General features: G+C 43.4%; 4 protein-coding genes across 10 annotated transcripts in view; 2 read left to right on the forward strand and 2 right to left on the reverse strand.

Annotated features, from left to right (window-relative positions):
* Nucleotides 1-93, forward strand: part of LOC132453488 (cAMP-specific 3',5'-cyclic phosphodiesterase 4D-like) — a 9,933-nt gene extending 9,840 nt beyond the window's left edge. For both annotated transcript variants that reach the window (XM_060046364.1, XM_060046366.1), the window contains one exon: nt 1-93. This exon is cut by the window's left edge. The gene's annotated coding sequence lies outside the window, so the exon portion shown is untranslated.
* A 151-nt stretch (nt 94-244) lies between these two features.
* LOC132453493 (ADP-ribosylation factor-binding protein GGA3-like) lies at nt 245-9,113 on the reverse strand. Of its 2 annotated transcripts, none has more exons than XM_060046376.1 (16): nt 8,872-9,113; nt 8,252-8,336; nt 7,844-7,919; nt 7,291-7,389; nt 6,896-7,019; nt 6,584-6,684; nt 6,348-6,428; nt 6,081-6,218; nt 4,884-5,091; nt 4,139-4,351; nt 3,768-3,838; nt 3,514-3,632; nt 2,579-2,739; nt 1,911-2,080; nt 1,557-1,667; nt 245-869 (listed from the first exon to the last, which is right to left on the reverse strand). In XM_060046376.1, the coding sequence occupies exons 1-16, from the start codon at nt 8,927-8,929 to the stop codon at nt 759-761; spliced, it is 1,926 nt and encodes a 641-aa protein (XP_059902359.1). In that variant the 5' UTR covers nt 8,930-9,113; the 3' UTR covers nt 245-758. The 2 variants fall into 2 exon arrangements, with proteins under 2 accessions (XP_059902359.1, XP_059902358.1); XM_060046375.1 differs by having other exon boundaries at nt 3,505-3,632.
* A 92-nt stretch (nt 9,114-9,205) lies between these two features.
* Nucleotides 9,206-14,379, reverse strand: ears2 (glutamyl-tRNA synthetase 2, mitochondrial). Its single transcript, XM_060046385.1, has 10 exons — nt 13,902-14,379; nt 13,598-13,753; nt 13,237-13,426; nt 12,764-12,914; nt 11,958-12,279; nt 11,289-11,397; nt 10,894-11,047; nt 10,306-10,436; nt 9,580-9,715; nt 9,206-9,375 (listed from the first exon to the last, which is right to left on the reverse strand). Exons 1-10 carry the CDS (start codon nt 14,215-14,217, stop codon nt 9,280-9,282), a joined length of 1,761 nt encoding a protein of 586 aa, XP_059902368.1. The 5' UTR covers nt 14,218-14,379; the 3' UTR covers nt 9,206-9,279.
* Nucleotides 14,380-16,459: 2,080 nt separating this feature from the next.
* The window catches only part of LOC132453464 (uncharacterized), a 28,769-nt gene continuing 27,497 nt past the window's right edge, over nt 16,460-17,731 (forward strand). For all 5 annotated transcript variants that reach the window (XM_060046310.1, XM_060046312.1, XM_060046313.1 and 2 more), the window contains exon 1: nt 16,460-16,611. The gene's annotated coding sequence lies outside the window, so the exon portion shown is untranslated. The remainder of the gene's footprint in view (nt 16,612-17,731) is intronic.

Below are 17,731 nucleotides of genomic sequence, written 5' to 3' on the forward strand. Positions count from 1 at the left end.
TTATCTAACACCTCTGTTACAAATATGTATATAGTGAACATGTATTTTAATCTGCTGATGTCACACAATAAATATGATTGGTCAACAAAGTTACCATGCCCCTCCAATATGGTTTTTCACTTCCATATTTGTTCCCGTATTAGTATTTTGAGCCCAAAAACCTGTTTTCTGAGAGATTTCGGGACGTGTATTGATCGGACTAAGATTAGCTTTGAACCCCACGTAGAAATAACAGAAAACCAGAAATAATTTTCCCCTTTAATAATAACATTAATGCTAAATTGTTCTACATTTACAGGGATAACAATGAGGGAATTTTCCCAACAAAAGGTACACAACACTTTAAATACAGAACACTTTCATTCTCACTTCTCCCCTGATTTTCAGCTCTTCCAAAACCAAACCAAGTAAAAGGAATCTAAACATATCTTAAGCATTTGGCTCGGCATACGCTAAACGTACTCCTGGAAACAAACTCAAAACAATGTGAGTGTGGGCAGGCATGTGGGAGGCACAGGCTTGAGTAGAAAATATTAGAAAAGAGAATATAAAAACCGTAAAGGGGGCAGTGCTCCAACCAACAGTAGAGAGCTGCGCATGTGTCAGTTTAATGACTCACAACCGGCATCATTTTAATCACTGTCGATTCATGAAAATATCAAGGTTATCGGCAAAAGTGATGTAAGCTCAGCCAACAAGCTCAGCAACAACAAAAAATAGGATAATAATAAATAATAGAAGCTCAGTGTGTTCTAATTTTAGACGTCCACTAAAGATGTCCAGGGAGGGAAGCTCTCTATCTCGCCTGTTTCACTAAGCGGTTGGTCGCCGTGCAACAGTGCCAGTTTGTAGCGGAGCCGTACCTTCAGCTGGAGAGGGAGAGAGAAAGAGAGGGGGGGGGGAGAGGGAGAGAGAGGGAGAGGGAGAGAGAGGGAGAGGGGGGGGGAGAGGGAGATAGAGGGAGAGGGACATTTTGAGAGCAAGGTTACAAAAGAGTAAGGCAGCAGCAATTATTGGTTCAAGACAAATGTCTTTGTCTACCAGTGTGGCCTGTGCTGTGCCTGGGTAAATTATAGCACTGATTAGGGTATAACACTTTTCCTCAGACAGACCCGACTAATGAGCTGCTCATACGTCTCTATTTTAAACAGAGGTTATGAAAGCTAGCATTTAGCTACAAAAATGAATCTACGGTATTTGATTCAATTCCCCATTTTAAAAAGGGAAGTAATCACCTGAACCGAGTGGCAGCATATAATCACAGTCGTCATACCCTAACCTCTGCTCTATAAAGTATGCGTCCGTTAGTCACATAGCTATAACATATAATCATAACCCGGAAAACATGACACATAACTGGCAATGGTCATGGGTCTAATTTGATGATTAAGAACTTTCCATAATGGCAGAGTTCAAAATACAACCACAGGCTATTCTTTATTGCTTCAGTAAAATATTCGTCCTTCTTTTCCCACACATGAAAGGCCAATTGATACAGCCATGGATACACGCTTCACCATGGGGTGTGCTGTGGTGCCACGGGGGCCACAGCTTACCTTCTGGGGGTTGGACAAGAGGAGAACCTGGGAGATGGCTGCTGGAGGTAGCACAGGGTTGAAGGGAGGCAGTTGTGAGCCAGAGGAAGGCTGTAGTTTCACGGACATGCCCTGCAGGAGAAGGAGTTGTCATTCAGACATTTAAACACCACAAAGGGGGAGACAGGAAAACTAGACGACTATTGAGAAGAAATCCCTTTTTATCCCGGGGAATCCCAAACAAATGGCATTTCATTCAGAAAGTCATCTAGGAGCACAGATCATCATCGCAAAGACTCTGCGACAAAGTAAATAATCCTCATTGTTTTTCGTTTGGATGGAGGAATGTGGTTTGGTTTGGAGGAGTTCGGCCACCTTTGGCACGGCCGCCTTGAACAGGAAGTCCCTCACAGGAAGGGAGGAGGTGTTGATGGCAGAGAGAACCACCACGGCTTCGCCGGGATTTTCCCTGGGAGGGTCCCGGGGGAAGTGGAGGGAGACGTGCACCCCGGCCTGGTCCCACACTGGGAGGGGCGCCAGCTGGCCTGATGGACCAGAGAGAGGCGGAGACCGGTTTGGTAAATTTGTTACTCATTACCTATTCATGACATTGTTGATATCTAAACGTGCATCTTATTCTTTTAACTTTTATTCTCTTTAATTGAATCTTCAATCGTTGCAAACTTAGACTCCAGTGTTGTACCGCAAAGAAACTGAATTCCATGCACAATATATAGGCCATTCAATTTACATTTACATTACATTACAATGTAACTGTTAATGTAAATGTAAATGCAGTCATTATGTTTGTAATAATGCCGCCTGTGGGCATAGCTGCTTGTCTGACACACCAAGACAACATTCTAGTCTCGGGGTTAACACAACACCGCAAGCTTGTTCGCACCGCAACTAATAAAGTTGTAAGTTGTAACACTGCAGCACCCTACAGAGCACTGTGGCTGTATTAACGCTGTACTTATACGACAGGCACCCATCTCTAATAATCACTCTTAATGAATGGGTCAAGCTGGAGGTGGACATACTGGGCCTGACTGCATCCATGGGAAGGTGGGTGTTTGTACAGGGCTGGGGAGGAGGCCGACGGCCCTCTGATTCCCCTGGGGACAGAGGGCCGTCCAGGGGCTGGCACTGCAGCGTGAGAGCCAGTCCTGATCCAGCAGATGGTGGGTTTTGGATGAATGAGCTGTCAGGATTAAAGATACGAGTCAGTATTAAGACGACTTAAGACGAAAAAAACAAATCAAATCGACAAAAACGAGTCCCTTAAAGGCCGATTAACCTATGCAGTTAGAAAGGGAGAGTTGAGGGGGGTGTTCGATTGGTTGCAATCTACGACCTCACCGCTAGTTGGCTCCAAATCCTTAACACTGTACCTTTCATTAAAAGTTTACGGGTAAAAAAGCAACTTTGCCAGACATTGATATTTGAATATAATATATACATATATTAGAGCTGTCAAGCGATTAAAATATTTAATCGTGATTAATCGCATTAATGTCATAGTTAACTCACGATTAATCGCAAATTATTTTTCTATGCTAAATATCCCTTGATTTGTTTGTCCCATAATTCTTCTCATTTTAATTCTCTTATCAACATGGTGAAGTGCATCGGCTTGCCTTGTGCAAATGATTTTTTATTGATAACAACATTGGCATATACTGATCAAAACAGGACGATACAAAAAAAGAGCCTATAGTGCAATTAAACGACTGCTTTGAACAAATTTCATTTGAACAGAGCAGTCAGGCTACTGCTTCTTTGTTTTGAGCCAAAGAAAAAAAAAAAAAATTTTTTTTTTTTAATAAAATAATTGCGTTAATCGCGCGATATTTTTTTTAACGCCGTTAAAATTGGTTTGCGTTAACGCCGTTAATAACGCGTTTAACTGACAGCTCTAATATATATATATATATATACACCGTCATATCCCTCTCGGTTTACATACACAGCGTACCAGATGGTGTCAGCCCCCTTCCCAGAGCTGCCTTTTGCCCTAGAGCCACTCTGAGCTGGGAGGAAGTAGTCACCACCTCCACATGCATCATCGTAATTCATCCGAAGTCCTCTGCTGACCTGAGAGACACGAACAAGCTGGTTGAAGGAGATGAGTGCAGCTCTTGATGTATTTTGTAATGGTCCGTATTCAGGCCGCACCAGCAGTATTTATCTAGAGTATGTATTTTGCAATGGTCTGTATTCATTCCTTACCAGCAGTAGTTCTTTAGAGTATGTATTCCGCGTCCCTTCCGTCTGACAGAGTTGGGCATGTTCAGTTATGCCTGGAGCACAGGGAGCACACATTTTGTCTCATGTTTGAGGCAAGTCCCAAGATATATATAGAATCATATTGTTTTCAAACAGAGCAGAGCAAATGTGGCAGGGCTGTATTTTGACGCCCACTTCGTCTAGGACTCAAGTCTATTTTTGACCCAAAAATTAAAAAAGTATTTTGATACAGAATTGTGCTTTGGGGTTTAACGTGTCGAAAGAAGATAATCACACTGAACAGCGATACATGATGACCTCTACATTACTGATTTCTCAAATGAAATGTTTTAATGGTCAGACAGATTCCTCACCTAAATCAATGAGCTCCAGGTCAACCCCTGAGGGGAGGGTACCATTCCCACTGGGGGCAGGGGGAGGGAGGGACGAGAGGAGGAACGGAGGAGAGGAGGAGAGGGGGGATGGATGGAGGGGGGATTCTGCTGTTCTTTGGTCAGGTGGGGCGTCCAGGGCGGACAGGTCAATGAGGTGGTAGCTTCGAATCCCCCTGGGACTGGAGGGTGGCGCTACAGAAAGAGGAGAGGCACATCATCACATTTAAAAGAGACATCTCCTTTGCATGAGATCATTTGCCAAAAGTGACTTCCCGAGTGAGGCTGAGCTCTGCAAGAGCATACAATTGATCAATATTAGAGATACAAACAAATGTACGTATGTTCAAGTTTCAGAAAGTAATAGACAAGTACATGACGTCTGTAGGAATCATATACAAGTTTTCACTTTGAAAACATTCATCGAACGCAAAAACTTTCTCGAAAAACCCTGTAACTATGAATGACAATTCTTTCAGTCATTTAGCAGGGGTTTAAACCAAAGGTTTGGGCTGGGAGTCAAACTGGGAGTCAAACACTAACCACTAGAATATCCGACTGCTAACCCTAACCCTAGAACCAAAGCAACAAACCCTTAAACCCAACCCCTTACCCTACTCCAGAATAGAAAACCAACCCCTAAAACCCAACATATTGGAACCCATAAACCTTACCTTAGAACAGAAAAAACCTTAGAACTGCGCCTAGTGGCTATATTAAAACTTACCATAGACTGTCTTTTCCTCTCTCCATGATGTTCCTCGACTAGCTTGGTCCCCCTCGCTCTTCGCGGCCCTCTCCTTATAGGTGGTCACCACCTGCGTTAGCTCGTCGTTAGCCGCAAGAAGCTGCGCCAGCGCCGCATCGTCGTCTGTCGTTTCGCTGGCTAGCCGGAACAAGCTAGGTCTGAGTCGATCACAGTGCTCGTATAACACCTGTAGATTACAGGAGGAAACAAGTAGAAAGATTAACACACAAAATAAATAAATAGCACAATAATAAACCGGGGGTTGATGGTGGGCTTGTTTAGAAACAACACTGAAACAGATTTATGGAAGAGAGACGTGCAAACAAACAATGTCACACATATATATATAAATAACAAGGATTCGCTCCGTGCTACCAACAGTTATGTGGTCATGTGAAGCTAAACAAACAACAACAAATAAATATCCAGAATAAGACAGAAATAAGCTTTAGAAACCATCACACAACTTATCTCACTATTATGTAGATCAGAAGGTCAGTTAAGAAATCTATAGCCTACTTTTATTAATTTGAAAGAACAAATATAGCCAAACTTGTATTAATATATGAAAAGGCAGTCACCAATGGAAACAATGTATCCCAATATAGCAATTTATTGCTGAACCAGATAGCCCTACCCAGTTTTCCAGCCTTTTAAATCAATATGTTATGAACGAATCAAACTAATCAAATGCGGCACTGTGATCTATTAATACTAGAACTGATATTTTCAACCCACTGTCATTTAAAACCTTGATAAGCGTCGACCGAGTGCGTTTATGAATCCAGGCCTAAAAATGTCCAAAAATGTTTTAATGCCAGAAATGTGAGTGGTAGGAAAATAACTTTATCCAATGATTTTACTTAGAAACAATGTGTTGGATATACTTTAGGCCTGTAATAACTACTGCATCAAGAGCATGAAGGCTACAGTTGAAGGGTCTTCGAATGCTGTACAACCTCCTCAAGGGTCTCACAGTCACTATAAACATGACAGCGTACAGCCTAGACCAGCGTTTCCTAAACAATGCGTTAAACAAAAGGGATTGCCTTGCTCAGCGTTTCCAGCGAGTGTGCGGTCGGATCGAGCGGAAGCACTGCAACGGTCGCGGGAGGAAAAAAAGCATAGGAACCCCTGGCCTGTGCAATGGGTTTTCTTTTTTAACACCACCCATACCCTGAGCTCCTCACTGTGCTGCACCGGGGCTCCAGTCCTGCTGCTCTCGGCCAGCAGCTCCCCCAGCTTGGAGACGCTGGTCTCCACCTCCTTCAGAGTCGAAACGCGCCTCGATTCCCGCGCTGCCTTCTCCTGCTCCTGAGACACAAGAACACAGCGTCTCAGATGAACCGGGCTAGCTGTAATGCGACGCTCAAAACCCTTAGCCAATAGGGCGACGGCGCCGCCTCTGTGGGGGGGGGTGGGGGGCTGTGGGGGGACCCTCACCTCTTTGATGGTGTTTTTGATGAGTCTGTTGGCGGTCTGTAGGTCCTCGGGACATGTGCTCTTCAGGAGCCTGGCTAAGAGCTGGGGACGCCGTCACAATGCAGTTTCATATACGTAGATTTGACTTGGAGATTCACATTTAGAGAGTTTCATGGCAAAGTGCACGTGTGTCAAGGGATTGTGATACTTAAGTACACAAACTTTGAACCACACAAAAGGCACAAACACACACGTACCTCTGCCTTGCCCTCCTTGTCAAAGACGGACTCTTTGGTTCTCTGCGATGGTGGGGGCATCGCAATTCGGTCTGACAATGTAGGGTCTTCTTTAACAATACCTTAAAAAACAACAGACAAATGCATATTTGTCAGCATATAAAAGAACAACAAAGCTTTTCTTTGTGAATAAGGTCGTAGTCATGTCGGAAGAATACAGTATCTCACAGCTGTCAGTGATGATTTGTGTTTTGTGTGTGTGTGTGTGTGTGTGTGTGTGTGTGTGTGTGTGTGTGTGTGTGTGTGTGTGTGTGTGTGTGTGTGTGTTGACACCTTGTTTCTTAAGCATTCTGTATGCTTCCTGGATCTTGGCTTCCTCTTTGAGCCACAGAGTCCAGCCGTACAGCACCTCAGTCACCCGCTCCTTCACCCTGTCTGAGCTCCATTTGCCCAAGTACTGTGGAGGTAGAACCAACAGGTTGAGAGAGGGGGACAATAACAGGCAGTCTCATTCATAACTTTACTAATTGCATTTTTATCCAAAGCAAGTGTATATGTTACTGAGGTAGGGGTTGTGCAGAACTTTGAGCAGTGAAATCTTTTTAGGTTGCGATAAAACGAAATGCCTACTTTAGGTTTGACTTATATAATGTTATATAATGTTTCAATTTATACAAATTTAAACATTATTATTGTTGTTGTTATTGCTCTGAATTAAAATGTGTGACCTTTGGAATCAGCACTTTGATGAGTTCATTGAGAAAACGGAATTTAACGGCCTCCACTTGAAATCTCCTGCCACAGTTGTCCATGCATGCTTCCAGAATCTGAAATGCAGGGAATTTAAATTATCTAACAAATTACAAGCAAAATAAATTACAGACATTTTTCTTTCAATTGACACGTGTATGGCTCACACACTCATGCACGCGCACACACAAACACACACACAAGTTCAATAAGGGCGTTTCCTGACACTGTCAAGAGCTTCTCTAAACACTACTAATGATATGAAACTGCTGTTCGCGCATGAAAGCATGTCATGGCTGTCATGTGATGATGGTTACTCATAAAGGCCAAAGCATAAACCACTTGTAAAAACAACAACTAAATGTCTCCAAAACACACAAGAGTACCACTAGTTTTCTGTTTTTTGTTTTTTTAAGTGATGAGTAAACAAAGGTCTAATTGGATTGGTAAAGGAAGAACAGAGAAGGTGTAGCTCAGCATTGGACTCCAGATAGGATAAAGGGTGTCGTTGCATGTGGCGTGAGGGCTCACGGTCAGAGCCTGCAGAGCTTCGTTGTCCTGGGGCGACTGGATCTTGTGGGCCAGAAGCCGTGTCGCTACCTGAGGACTGACACACAAGCGACAGCTCGCTCAGATTGGAAACACGCCATGGGGAAACACAAAAGGGACTCCGATCCATTGAGGACATAACTAAGTAGTTAAAATGACACATTAAGAGTATGAGATGAGTACTGTATGAGGAGGTTGGCTTTCATTCATGTTCATTTCATTCTACACCCCCTTTGCCTATCCTTTTGGCTGGAAGTAACTTTTGAAAAACTAGTAATGAGTGAGTAAGAACCATTGCCGGTTTGTTATGTCCTCTAAGCCTCAAAATGGTGGTCACATCAAAATTGCCCCTTCATTTCAAACAAGTTCACTCTGTGACAGCTCTCTTACCCATCGGTCTCCTGGTTGACAAGTTGGTAGAATTCCTGGATACAATCCCACCTGTCATCCATATTATTGGGGTCTGTGGCTTTATCTGAAAGGCAGGTAGGAGTTTAGCAGTGTGTGTGTGTGTGTGTGTGTGTGTCAACATAAACCAACTTTTAATTTAAACAACTTGGAACATAAACAAACCCTCCTAAATCACGTGCTTTGTGCGATTGGCCCTAATGTATGATTTACAACACTTGGTGACCATTGAACGCAGGTAGGCTATACAGTACTACACAGTTGCAACATAGTCGAGTGTGTGATCACAGGTAGCAGATGCAGTCCCAATTATGGTTGACTGTTGTTGCCCACTGTTATTTATGAAACCACACTTCCTGTTCACTCGCAAATGGCTTTTAACGTCGTCTGGCGTAAATTTGTATCACCTTTCTTTTATAACTCATGCAAACAAACCGATCACATGCACTATACAAACTGTTTTAACGACAACATCGTTTAATAGAGAACGAGTGCATTCGAAACCAAGCAATCTTACCCAAGAAAGTATCGTTTCCTATAGTCGTCTTCTAACGTTTCATATCATTTATTCATTTTTAAATGTTTTTTTAGCCGACACTTACTGAGCCATGAGTCCAGGTTTTCTTCTCCGTCTCTTTTCGCCATGGAGCCGTTGTGCATACTCTTGTCGGGGATCAGACTTGTTTTATTTACACACAACGCGTAGTTTCTCTGGTTGTGGACTCAGTGTACAGCTATCAAACTGCTATTCGGGTTGTCCTTGTCTAGCCCAGCGCAGCAATGCGTAGCGACATGTGACACTCGTTATCTGCTTAGTCAGGATCATGCGAATCGATTCCCTTCTAAAGAAAAAAACTCGCCCTTCAAAGTCAAATATATATTTTTTTACAATCTTTCATAACTTGGTGAGCTAAAAAATAAATAAATCATGAATCGAACTTTTATACAAAATCATTTTATTGTAAAATATGTACACAATTGCAGCAGGTTATTCAAATGCTGAGGATATTTCAGCTAGTTGGTGAGAGAAGGAGAAGTTTCTGGAATCTATGAATGACTTCCCTGCGTCCCAAAGACACCATCATCTCCGCTACACTTGGACCTTGCTGCATGGCCACAGGACACACAAACAGAGGGGAATTGGGGGATTCGATTAGACAGTATAACAATGTACCTGTGACATGACGATAAAACAATCAAGATCCAACTTTAAATTTAACTTTTAAGTGTGGTCAAATGATAAAGCTGTTACAATGTCACTCATGTCTGTATAACTTCAGCATCATTCATTTATAATAGCATTATGATACCTGTAGGCCACTGAGGGACAGTCTCAAGAGCTTCATGACGTCCCTGTATTTGGTGGCCTTGGCGCTCTTAGCCAGAGTTTTCAGGTCCTTGCCGAGAGCCTCCACAGACAGCTCTTCCCCTTGCGCTTCAATGAACCTGTGTGGAAAGGAAAATAAGAAACAGACCAGATCTGATTCAGAGATCACAGCTGACTACAAGACCATGGGATCCTGTGATGAAACCAAACCCCCCCCCCCCCACACACACACACACACACACACACACACACACACACACACACACACACACACACACACACACACACACACACACACACACACACACACACACACACACACACACACACACACACACACACACACACACACTCCTACATCTATCTTTATCGGACACCAGACATATCTTCATATCTAATGAACAATAATATTTCGCTGATTTTATTAGAACCATTTAGTCATTCTCACTTTCATCCAAAGTGACGTACAGTGAATCAGATACATGTCATTAGGAAGGAGGTACAACCTTCATGTAGTGTCTGGGAATCCAAAATAGTCACATTTGGCACAGATTGGAATACACACATCCACCCCAGCATATCATACATGCCTCTAGATTCTTCAGATACACTTGTGTGGTCCAAGCAGCTTCCTCATGTAAACATATGTTGGTTAAAAAAAAAAAAAGAAGCTCTGTACTGGACTATCCATTTAGGAGCAGTACTTTACCTCAGGAAAAGAGAGGCAATGTGCTGGGTCTCTGAGGTGAGTGCTGCCACCTGCTGGTAGGATACAGAAGGGCGCACCCAGAGGTAGGAGTAGCACGGGGTCACCAGCTCCTTGAGGGAGGATATGTGGCCCTGCAGAAGTAACACAGGCAACGTAAGCCTCGGGTCTAAACATCCACCACAGATCCTGCTATGCTAGTGATCCCATTTGGGGGCTGCCTGCTAGAACGCAAGCGTTCCAACTTTGTTAATTTATTTATTGTAAATATTACTTATCTAATTTTATTCCAAATAGCAAATTTTATTTTTATCCTTTATACTTAATGCACCGCGGGTCAGAGACGACAAAAATTTCGGTTCTTCTATTTGTCTAGTACATTTGTTGTAAATGACAATAAAGCTGATTTTGATGTTATTGAATCCCATCTGGAGGCTGTTTTGTCATTGTGCGCAAACTCCCTTGTGAATCTTCACCCCCCTCTCCACAAGGTAGGCTAATCATTCAGGGTGGGAATCATCTTACAGAAGGCACCTTATCTCGCTTCATAAACTGTTGATTCTCTGGTAAAAACATGTGAAGCGTGTTTACCTTGCGAAGGCGTAGGATGCGAGTGATGTAGCTCCCACGAAGAACGTCTTTGTCCTGGATCTCTTCTGCGTAGGCCTTCTGAATGTGTTCCTGCAGATCCTTCACCAGCGAATCACTTTGCTCCTCGTCTTCTATTCGCTGCTCGAGGTGGATTCTAAGCGAATGAAAATGTTTCACCAAATAAAGAGCTTACTGGCACATGTCAACCAAGGCTGAAGTTAAGCATGCTCGGGAGAAGCCACACCTGACAATACAAAAATGAATGGCAAAACAGTTTGCCATGGGAAGTCACGACAAGCTCTGACACAAAAACAAAAAGAAAGCTTGACAGAAAGTCTAGCTTTCTAGACTTTCAGATTGTAAGAAAGAGAGCGAGAGACAGAAGGCGGACTCACCGGTTGAACTCTGGGATTTTTTCCAAGTCAAGTAAAGCAGAGTGTGTTGTGATCTTGGATGGGTTGAACTCTGAGATCAGGTCCTCCATCTTCCTGCCTATTCTATTAGCTGCATGGTGACAGAAGCACTTCATAAGCCCGCGTTAGTAAATAAATAAAAAAACACAATGTGTCACCCATGGCTAATGTGGACTGTTAATGCGATACCAGACACTCTATTCATCCCACAGAGACAGCAGCATGCATTGGTGAGTCATGCAGTTTCCCTTTGGTTTAATAATAGCTGAAACGATGTCACATATCAATCTCATTTTAACTGAGAACCATGACTTAAACCAGGCCTAAATCGCAGCCATTCAGAATTGGAAATCGCAATAATCTTTGTTTGACAACAGATGGTGCTGTCCCCACAGACTGAATATTTGATATCATATATCACTTCCCTTAAAGTGTCCCGCGCAACTGGGTGAGATGTATTATTAATTGAAATTAATAATACATTGCTTAACTCAATTTTAAACAAATCCTGATTTGTAAGCAAAGCTCCATTTTTTGTCACATATGCGAGCAAAAAAACGGCTTGTTGTCGAGCAGTGGACACAGGTAGTCACAATAACCACCATAACAACAACAACAACAACAGCAGCCCCCACCCGTTCCCTCACTTACTGGCGAAGCCCGAGCCACAGTGGGTGGTGAGGTCCAGCAGTGCCTGGGGCAGAACGCCGGCCTGCTGGAAGCTCTGGATGAAGATGTCCCCCTGCCTCTTGGACAGCTTGCTGCCGTCCCGGTTCAGGAGCAGCGGCAGGTGGGCGAAGGTCGGCGGGCTCCAGCCCAGGGCGCGGTACAGCAGCAGGTGCTTGGAGGTGGAGATGAGCCACTCGGAGCCCCGCAGCACGTGGCTGATGCCCATGAGGTGGTCGTCCACCACGTTGGCCAGGTGGTAGGTGGGGAAGCCGTCCGCCTTCATGACCACGGGGTCGCCCTCCACCTGCAGGGGGGGGGGGGCAGGAAGAGAGAAGGAGGGGATGGAGAGGAAGGAGGAGGAACCGGAGATGAGGGGACTGAACAGGCATTGACAACCAACGTGAATGGTAATTACTGGCTGTCGCCCTGTAGGGTTGACTCCGCCGTCGTTGTGTGAATTAATGGTTGCATGTCGCTTTGGAGAAAAGCGCCAGCAAAATCCCCTAAATGTAAATGTAATTATTAAATGGGATTCATTGAATGGAATTTTTTAACATAGAATTTTGTAACAACCTACCAAGGAAATCTTGGTATGTTGTGTATCAAAATACAAGATGCACATTGTGAAAAACAGCTGTACAGTCATCGTTAAAAATCTTAATAGGAATAAGAATAGTCAGTCTCAAGTATTAATAATGTTATGAAAATATTGAAAATATAAAATGTGGTACATTAAACACAGTAGTTCATTCACACCTCCCTCGAGGTCCAACACAATCCTCTCCCACCTGGGCCACCTCATGCTGGTTCCAGCCGAAGACGAGGTCCTGGAAGGGCTCGACCCCAGACCGCAGCCTGAAGCGGATCACGCGTGGACCTCCCGTGGACAGCTTCTCCTGCACCTGCTCCGCCCTCAGGTGTCGGCAGCGGTTATCATATCTGCCCAGCGAGATGGAACATCAGCCACACTTACACACTGACAACACTGAAGTCACAAAATATCTCCTATAGATATCAACGCACTCCCGTTCTGGTTAAAGATCCAATATATGGATTACAGACTGCCTCCAATGATTGGAATAGTCAGACCTAAATGATCGATGGGCTAAAAAGTGTGTTGGGCTGCCCTGAAGGTTTAAGTACATACGAGTACCCTCTATATGAAGAGTTGATCTCTACAATGGAAGTACACCGATCGGTTCAACCACCTTACCATGAGGGTCCATACGGACCGCGCGGGCTGCATGGGGCTAGTGTTTACCTGGGCGTCTGTCCGCTGCGCAGCGCCTCCTTCTTGAGAAGCTCTAGTCTTTGCGTGCTACAAAAGCAGTAGTAGGCGTGACCGGCGTCCACGAGGTCCAGGGCGGCCTGTGTGTATAGCTCCAGTCTCTCGGACTGTCGGTAGGGGCCCAGCGGACCTCCGCGACGAGGGCTCTCGTCTGGAGGAATACCTGGACCAACGGGTACAGACACAGCAGACACGGCTCTAGCATGGCACGGAAATAACCCAATTATCACCTCACGTTGTGGCAGTGTACATTTTAACGATACTAATAGAGCAACAGTTTATAATCGTTTAGATTGGTTGAGAGACTGAGCAGTAATAAACAACAGGATCCTACCAGCCCATTCCAGCATATCTTCTATGGCCTCATCTGCTCCCGGTACCAGTCTGTTCTGGTCCGTGTCTTCAAGGCGGAGGATGAAAGTTCCTCCATGCTTCTTTGCAAAGATGAAGTTGTACAAAGCAGTACGGAGGCCCCCTAAATGTAGGAACCCTGCAATGTGTCGACAGACCTCGCTAAGTCATTATATTGCACTAGGTATCCAACTTTTTTTAAATTGTTCCCTGAATTGATTATGGTCAATAACAACATTTTAATAACAGTTGAAGCTGTCTTGTTATTCATGACACCGGAAGCTTACCTGTAGGACTCGGTGCAAACCTCACTCTGACTTCACCGTTTTCTGTGGATGGGCATGTTTTCTCAGATACGTTGCAGTCTTGGTCTGTACATAAATTCCTAACGGCTGATATTTTGGACTCCTGCTTAAACGGTGTATTAGTCAACGACGTGGATCCGAAGCAGGTAGAAGAGTATGTTAGCCCGGCGTTACTAGTCAGGACACATCGATGTAACGCCGTGAACAGATGACACCTGGAAGTCACCGCGGAGACTGACAGCGAGAACATGGTCATACAAGAAGAGACACTTGCGCTAGTGAACACAGCCACACACATACACCGCGTGGCTACCAGCTTAGGTATTATCGAACATTACAGTCCAGCTCCATTACTGTCTTAATTCATTCATTTAATTGTTCGTTTTAGGACGCATCGTTGTTGTTACCCGGCCCATGTAGTACCAGAGCGCACCCGTTCTTCCTCGCGAGAGGTCATGGCGTGCCGGGTGTTTCTAAAGCTTATACCGCCATCTGGCGGACGTTTCTTCTGCTGTTGACCTTGGTGCTTCAGTGTTGGACGTTGGGGAGGAACTAGGCTTTCTATCTTACTGTTGATTTCACTGACATTCTAGGGTGATGGTGGTGGTGGTGGCAATCAATCAAGAATGTAGGAACATCACAAATCTAACTAAAGGTAATCTTTATCAGACTATGTCCTGAGGGAGGTGTTGAAGTGACACAACTGGTTCTTCTTCTTTTCTGTTTAAACCAGATGTCAAATGAGTCATAAATTGCCTGTGGATGTCTTTATCTGTTCTCACATTAAGCTAAGGTTATTATCACTAAGTATTTACCCAGGTCAAGTGAGCTGTCAAGACACCCGATGTTGACATTGATGTTATAGAAAATAGGCTATAGGGATATGTCTGCCTATAGGCGTGTTTAAATTGTGACTCAAATTCAAACAAAAGAAAGAATGTACTCTGGGACAAAGGTGAAATGAAGGCATGAGAGAAAAAACAACAAAGAACAAACAAGAGAGAGAACGGTAAAAGAGAGTTAACAAAGATAAAATAAAGGATGAATGCATGTTGAACAGGCCATGGTTCAATATAATCCCTTCTTCAAGGCATGCCCTTTAAACTAATGTAGTCCATACGTTGTAGGGATTTAGTATGGGGTGGCCACCGTGCCGCCATTCAGCTATTTATGACAAAACACAATTATTATTACAAAAATACGCTTGTTTATTAGAGGATTAAAGGGGACATAATATACCACCAGGTGTGAGAGAGTGATTAGCCTTACAAGCTTACGAAAATCTGCCCCATATGACATCACTAGTAGGCGGGTCCACCTAGATCTGTGCTGGATAGATGAGCAACGTTTACTTCAGTCCACTGGGTAGGCTGGTAGACTCATCTATCCAGGCTAGTCACACTCACACCTGGTGGTATAATATGTCCCCTTTAACATGTCCAATAGACATGTTATTGTCTATTGGACATGTCTATTATTGAGTGAACAGCCTACTCACAAATAAAGACAAATAATTGTTATTACGGCTGGTATTTTGGCAATTGCCATTTTCTTTGACATGGTTTCTATATTAGTACAAGAAAACATCTCCCATGGAAAATTTACAATGTTAAATGTGCACTTTGATTTGTATACTTAAAATCAAACTCTGATCGACATTATATTTTTTCAGTGTTTCCCAAATGTAATATCCACAAGTTATAATAGAACACTTTGAGTCTGAAGGTTATGCAGGGGGTCGTCCACCCCAGAGATTAACACCAACACACAAAATAATGAAACATTTGACATCGAGAATGTATGAAATGAGAAATGTAAGAGGAAACTGCCTATCGATCTATCCTCTTTCTCACATTGGGTCAAGACTGGCCTGGGTTTCTTGACACATAGGCTATTTATTTTAGTAAACATGACCTCATATAAAGAGGATAAAATCCACTTCATTGAAAAACCGGTCCAACCAGATTTATGGATGTGTATGTGAAAGGTAGTTCATTACACTGTGACTGGGCATTTTGGAAAACCTGATATTCAAGATAAGAAATATTAAGTGACAAGCTTGCTTCTTTCTTCACAAGGCTAAAGGCTTGGATGTCCTATACAATGACTTTAAGGTGTGGGCCTAGCCCACTATGGATCCAATTGTTACTTTATACAAAGGCCAAGCTTTACCCATTCTCTCCCTTTCATTTATTTTATTTCTGTCTATGTACAAACCCATTTACGTAACCATATACCAATATATGCACACACACTCACAAACAAACACACACACACAGTCACACATAAATGCACACATGCACGCACTCTCTTGTCCAGTCTGCTTTGTCAACTACCATCATTGTCGCTTAACAAGTTGTTTCCTGGTTCTACTGCATCTCAGGTGACACTGAGGGAGGAGGGTGAAGGGGCGGGAGACAGAGAGAGAGAGAAAGAGAGAGGGAGAGAGAGAGAGAGAGAGAGAGAGAGAGAGAGAGAGAGAGAGAGAGAGAGAGAGAGAGAGAGAGAGAGAGAGAGAGAGAGAGAGAGAGGGGGGGGGGGGGGGGGAGAGAGAGAGCGAGAGAGGGACTGAGTGAGAGATTGAGAAAGAGAGAGAGAGAGAGCGAGCGAGGGAGACACAACTGTCAGAGAATCAATGCAAGTTACCCAAGCTGTGCTGAAAGACATACGCAGCAATTCTCAAGGAGATAAGGTGAGCATTCTTGTGTAAAGTATGAGTATATATATATGTTTGTGTATGTGTGTGTGTGTGTGTGTGTGTGTGTGTGTGTGTGTGTGTGTGTGTGTCACTGAGAATATGTGTGATAAGACACTGTGCTGGTATAAAATATATTGTCTGAGATGTCAATTATTTCCCATTTCAAGTGTTGCTCCTTTACGATTTGTTGTTATTGTTGCTGCTATTGTATTATTATCGGTCATCACGAACAATTCAAAGGAAAATGAGAATAATCATTCTATTTCTCTTTGGATGTCTAAGTGTCTAAACAGTAATAAATAGCATCTATGTGTCCTAATGCTGTTGCCAGGATATCGCTGTCTTGTGCGTCAGGGGAGTCCTCCACGACAACATGCCAATTGGGAATTTAAGTTCTGGGGAAAACATGGAGCTAACACGCGTTCATTCCTGTTATAGTTAAAGTAGGCCTACTCGGTGAAAGCCTTCTCAGAGGGAAGTCATAGGTAAGACAGAGCAGAGACGGCAAAGAGTTGTCAGCTTGACATTTAATGTGTAAGTGCAGTCAGATTCATGGAGGAGAAGGGAGGAAAATGACAAAATTGTGTATTTTATATTTATCAATGGTACATCATAAGTAAGTTATATACTAGCCTACATTTTGGGGAAGACCTAGATAACATAGATAATATAAATATTGAAAACGTACTTTATATTAACTATATGTCTATAAATCTACTATAACTAGTCGATTTATTGTAAATTAGTAAAAATGTTGCATGTAGTATAAATGTCTACTAGATAAAGAAACAATGAGTGAGGCTGTGGCAAAGACTTGGCTGGAGAGTCTAACCATGCTTCAGGAGACCTGCAACGTTGAAACCGCTTTGCGTCAATTAAAAAACGCTGTCTAGTTATAAGGTCTAAGCCCAATCAAAATGTGATGCACCAAACAAACAAGTTCTTACGTAGCACCTAGCACTTAAGACCACTTAAGACCACACCTACCCGTACCCTACTCGTCTTTCTAATAAAAGAAAGACGAATTATGGAGGAAGGTCGTTGGGCCCAGTGCGCACTGGGCAGATCCCACCAGCGCCAGCCTGTTTACATACGGGATACTGTGCCTGTTGAA

The sequence above is a fragment of the Gadus macrocephalus genome, chromosome 3, assembly GCF_031168955.1.
Source record: "Gadus macrocephalus chromosome 3, ASM3116895v1".
Taxonomy (NCBI): domain Eukaryota; kingdom Metazoa; phylum Chordata; class Actinopteri; order Gadiformes; family Gadidae; genus Gadus; species Gadus macrocephalus.